We start from the raw sequence: 4,071 nt of genomic DNA, 5'->3' as shown, positions 1-4,071 counted from the left end.
GGGCGAGGGGTAATGACGTCACGCGGGGAGGGGTGTTTTTCCAGGAATCGCTCCTTTGTCTGCGATTCTCGGAATCGATTGTTTATAAATATAACAATAACATAAAAGTTATAAAATTTGATATTTTAATTACGTAATTTGATATTTTAATTACGTAATTTGATATTTTAAAAAAATAAATAAGTTCGTTATCGCGCCGCGGTATTTTCCTGCGGCATCGCGAATTTCAAAGGGTTGGAATTTTTTCAAAAGGGGAAAGGGGGGTCTTATTTTTACAGGGGTAAAGGGGTGGGGGGTGTTGGGGGTGATCACGCGAGTCTTAGTCATGGCGTCGGCGGCGGCGAGCGGCGGCGGCGGCGGCGCGGATCGCGCGCCCATTGTTCCGTCTCGCTCGCACCCGTTCGCGCCGCCTATCGTTCCCTCTCGCTCGCTCTCGTTCACGCGTTCGTCACCATCGACTACGACTCGCTCGCACCCGTTTGCGCCGCCTATTGTTTATAAACAATTTAGTACACGCTCATACGATTCGAATGCGGGTGACGCTGCACGTACACCCCCGGCTAATCGCTCCTCCTTATTATCTGATTTCTCTCTCACTCAGATACGTATGTTGCATACGAACGAGGCGGACTCACAATTATAATAAAATGAAGGATGGAATAGAAGCGATTAAAAATGATACGTGCCGATTACAAAAGTATATATTTATTTTATGAATATGCTTTACAATATATTACACATTTTTATACATTTATTACAAGCGCAAGTAGTTCGCAATCTACAATTTGTTGTTCGTCGAAGGAATCGCTGCTGCGTATAGCGCTCACTGCCTCGGTGCGATTCCTCGATGCGGAAGCGATTTTGCAAAATCGCTCGTATTTGTCGTCGATCTTCGGTAGGACTTTGTTAAGTACGTTGAACGTCAAAGAGACGCAATCATCGAAATCCAGCATTCGCGTGAACGTAGTTTCGGTCATGGCCATACGTGTGTCGATCGATTCAAGTCGTACAAGTTTCATTTCGTTCATGCGGCAAATTCGTACTGTGAGCGAACCTATGTTCGCAACGTCGTACGGTTGCTTCGGTCGATCGTGAAGCATATTCAGAATTGTCCATCGATGCTCGCACAGTTCTTTCCAGGTGTCGAGCGACATGGTTAATTCATCTCCTCGATTATCACCTATGATGATTTCCGCAAAACAACGCGTGCCAACGTTCACGCCGATCTCAAGATATTTGTATCCCGTTTGAGTCAGTGGGTATCGCCGGCAGAGTAAGCGCGTCACGTATCGTTTTGGCGAGATGCTGGAAATTAAATAAACGCAATTATGAATATAAATATATTAATTGGAAGTAATTAATTTTATAAGAATAAAAAACTTACTCGTTAAATTTTTTCTTGCTAGATGAGGCTTCAGCACCGCAATCATTTCGACGCACTTCGTAACAGTTTCTCTCGTTGTAATACATCGTCGTATTCGCAGTCGTAGTCGTAGTCGTAGAGGAAATCGTTGCTGCGGCCAAAGCGAAGAATGTACTGATCGCACGATCTGAGGGTTCCTCGAGTCGAGGACGGTTGCGAAAAATCCCCTCTTTCATTAATTAAAATTTGCATAGAGTGGGGAAATATAAAACGCAGTTAGAAAAATTTTTGGAGAGGGTAATTAAAAGAGGGGGTGATTGGGGAGAGGGTAAAATAATCGAAAGACATACATGTATAGGTATGTGATACAAAAAAAAAGTTTTTATTCAAAATTATACGTCATCATTTTGATGGTTACGCCACCAATTGTACAATTTAAATACATTTTGTATGGCGCAATTTTTGCAATGTCTTCTACAGCGGAAAGTATTCGAATCGTCCAAATCGTTGAGCGATTCAATGTTTTCAAAATCCTCTTCGATGTTCCTGACGATCAGATTGTCTGTGTAGAATTTGATATCATCATAGTCGTCGCCGTAGTAATCCTCTTCAAGCATATCTTGCAGCCAATCGCGTTTTTCTAGTCCTTTAACGTATACGATGGCGTGATCGTAGCAGTCCTCCTCATTCTGTAGGGCTCTGATGATCAGGCGTTTAGCCCGACTGTATGGAACGTCCCCATCTTCCCACGCTATACCGTGATGATTTCGTACCAGCCAGGTAACGAGACGTCTGTCATCTCGCGATACTGCACCCCACGACATAGGAGTCGTAAAGACGTAATGCGCGAGAACGGCACCACCTCGCAGCACCGCCGCTTCCTTCACGACGAAACGTCGTCCAATGGGATAACCTTGCAGATCGACGAACGTTGGTGTGGACATGATGATGATGACGTTTGACGATGCGACTCAATCGAAGGAAGTTACAATACTGAATACGCGCGAGCAAATTCATTGGTCTTGTTAATTTCCCCCTCCTTTCCAAATCGCATTACTTTTTTAAATGCTTCGAGACAAAATCCGTCACGCGTTCCTGAAGTCGTTCGGTTCGCGACTTTTTATCCGTTTGCGTGAATGCATCAACCACTGTGTTTCCCGAGGGTGTCATTCCTCTGTTCAATAAGTGATCCGTCGATCTAGGATCCGTTTGCGTAGCTTTATCTTCCTTCATGCGACTCGCATTCTCGCACCAACAAGACGGTTGATACTTTGATGGTTTCATGACGACGATGACAATCTCTCTCTCTATCGACGTTACGCATACGACGGAATGGAAGTGAATACGCAACGTTCGTCGATTCACCGCTTTACATACACACGTCGAAGATCATTTCTACGTGATCTTACGTACAACGTTGGTCAACGGATTGTATTGAACCAAACGATCGTGTATGATGAGACAGTAAGCCGTGGTATTTGGCGCTACATTGTCCTTGCATTCAAACTCCAATCTCACGTCCACGGTAGCGGTTTTAACCGACTCGTTTTGACGCGAGCAGTCGATGATGACGAACGGACCGTTGAGCAGAAACGACGTGACGGTGAGATTCGGTTCGAGATACTCGTAGCCGTAATATTCTTTGCAGAAACGCGCGTACGCGTCGTAGAGAATCGCGTATCTACGTTTGCTAAAGTCGAGATTCATATCGTCGTACGGGTAGCACTCGGAGTTGAGATAGAGCTTCACGTTGGTCAGTTTGCAGTCGTCGAAACGACTGTTGTCCTCAGACATGATGTTCTTTCGACCCGTCTGCAGAGCGAAGATGACGTATCGAGGTTTCTCGAGTTGCGTGGCGGTCTTGATGGCCCACGAGTGCTTGGTCGTGAGTTGCAGTAGCGGAAACTCATACAGATCCCATGAGCGAAATCCCATACTGACGAATCGACCGCTCTCCAAGGTGCGCAACATCGCCAATTTCTTTACCTCGTTTAAAAGTACGTGAGGCATACGCCATTGTATTTTCAACAAGTCAACTTTAGGCTCGACCGCGGAACTGCCCACCAGACAATTGTTGTCGTTGCGCGCTTGTATGAGAATCAATTCGTGACGAGCGTTGATCACGACGCGTCTATAGTCCTCGCAAAATCCCAGCAGCATGTTGAGCGGTACGCAGAAATTGAAGTAACCGTTTGCATTGATCGTGGGACTGAGCCATCCCGCGTTCCGCAGAATCACGCTCCTGTTGGACGAAACAGTCGCGTAATTTTTCAGCGTGCTGGTTATGCCGACATTTCGGTTACGATCGATCTCCACACCGTCGAGCTCGTATCGTATCTCGTCGAACATGAAGGCGATGCAGTTGTCTCCGAGAGTCACGTCAGCTCCCGCAACCACCTTGCCCTTCGTTAATTTTCCCTCGACGTAGAGAAAACTATCGTGCGGTAGCGTGTACAGATCTTGCTGTTGTATCGGTATTCTTATCTCATCGCTGTGTTCGAACGTCGTATTGGCGAACGGATTGTAAGCGTGAGTCTCGATCTTGACGATTCGATCGTCGAAGACCGGTTCGTCTCGGATATTCAAAATGTCGGACATCGTTCAGATAAAGTTATTTCGCACAGCGAATCCGAGCGATCTCAGAAATTCAACGTTTGTTTCGGTTAATCTTTTTTTTCTTCTTCCTATCCTTTCGACGCTATTTACAG

General features: G+C 45.8%; 1 protein-coding gene across 1 annotated transcript; it reads right to left on the bottom strand.

Annotated features, from left to right (window-relative positions):
- Nucleotides 1-496: 496 nt before the first annotated feature.
- Nucleotides 497-2,518, bottom strand: LOC139112653 (uncharacterized). The gene is made up of 2 exons (XM_070673733.1): nt 1,385-2,518; nt 497-1,305 (listed from the first exon to the last, which is right to left on the bottom strand). Exon 1 carries the CDS (start codon nt 2,305-2,307, stop codon nt 1,756-1,758), a length of 552 nt encoding a protein of 183 aa, XP_070529834.1. The 5' UTR covers nt 2,308-2,518; the 3' UTR covers nt 497-1,305; nt 1,385-1,755.
- Nucleotides 2,519-4,071: the final 1,553 nt, after the last annotated feature.

The sequence above is a fragment of the Cardiocondyla obscurior genome, unplaced genomic scaffold, assembly GCF_019399895.1.
Source record: "Cardiocondyla obscurior isolate alpha-2009 unplaced genomic scaffold, Cobs3.1 scaffold33_214576_698314, whole genome shotgun sequence".
Lineage (NCBI taxonomy): Eukaryota > Metazoa > Arthropoda > Insecta > Hymenoptera > Formicidae > Cardiocondyla > Cardiocondyla obscurior.
The sequence above is the reverse complement of the archived record's forward strand: the minus strand, read 5'-3'. Positions and strand labels throughout refer to the sequence as shown.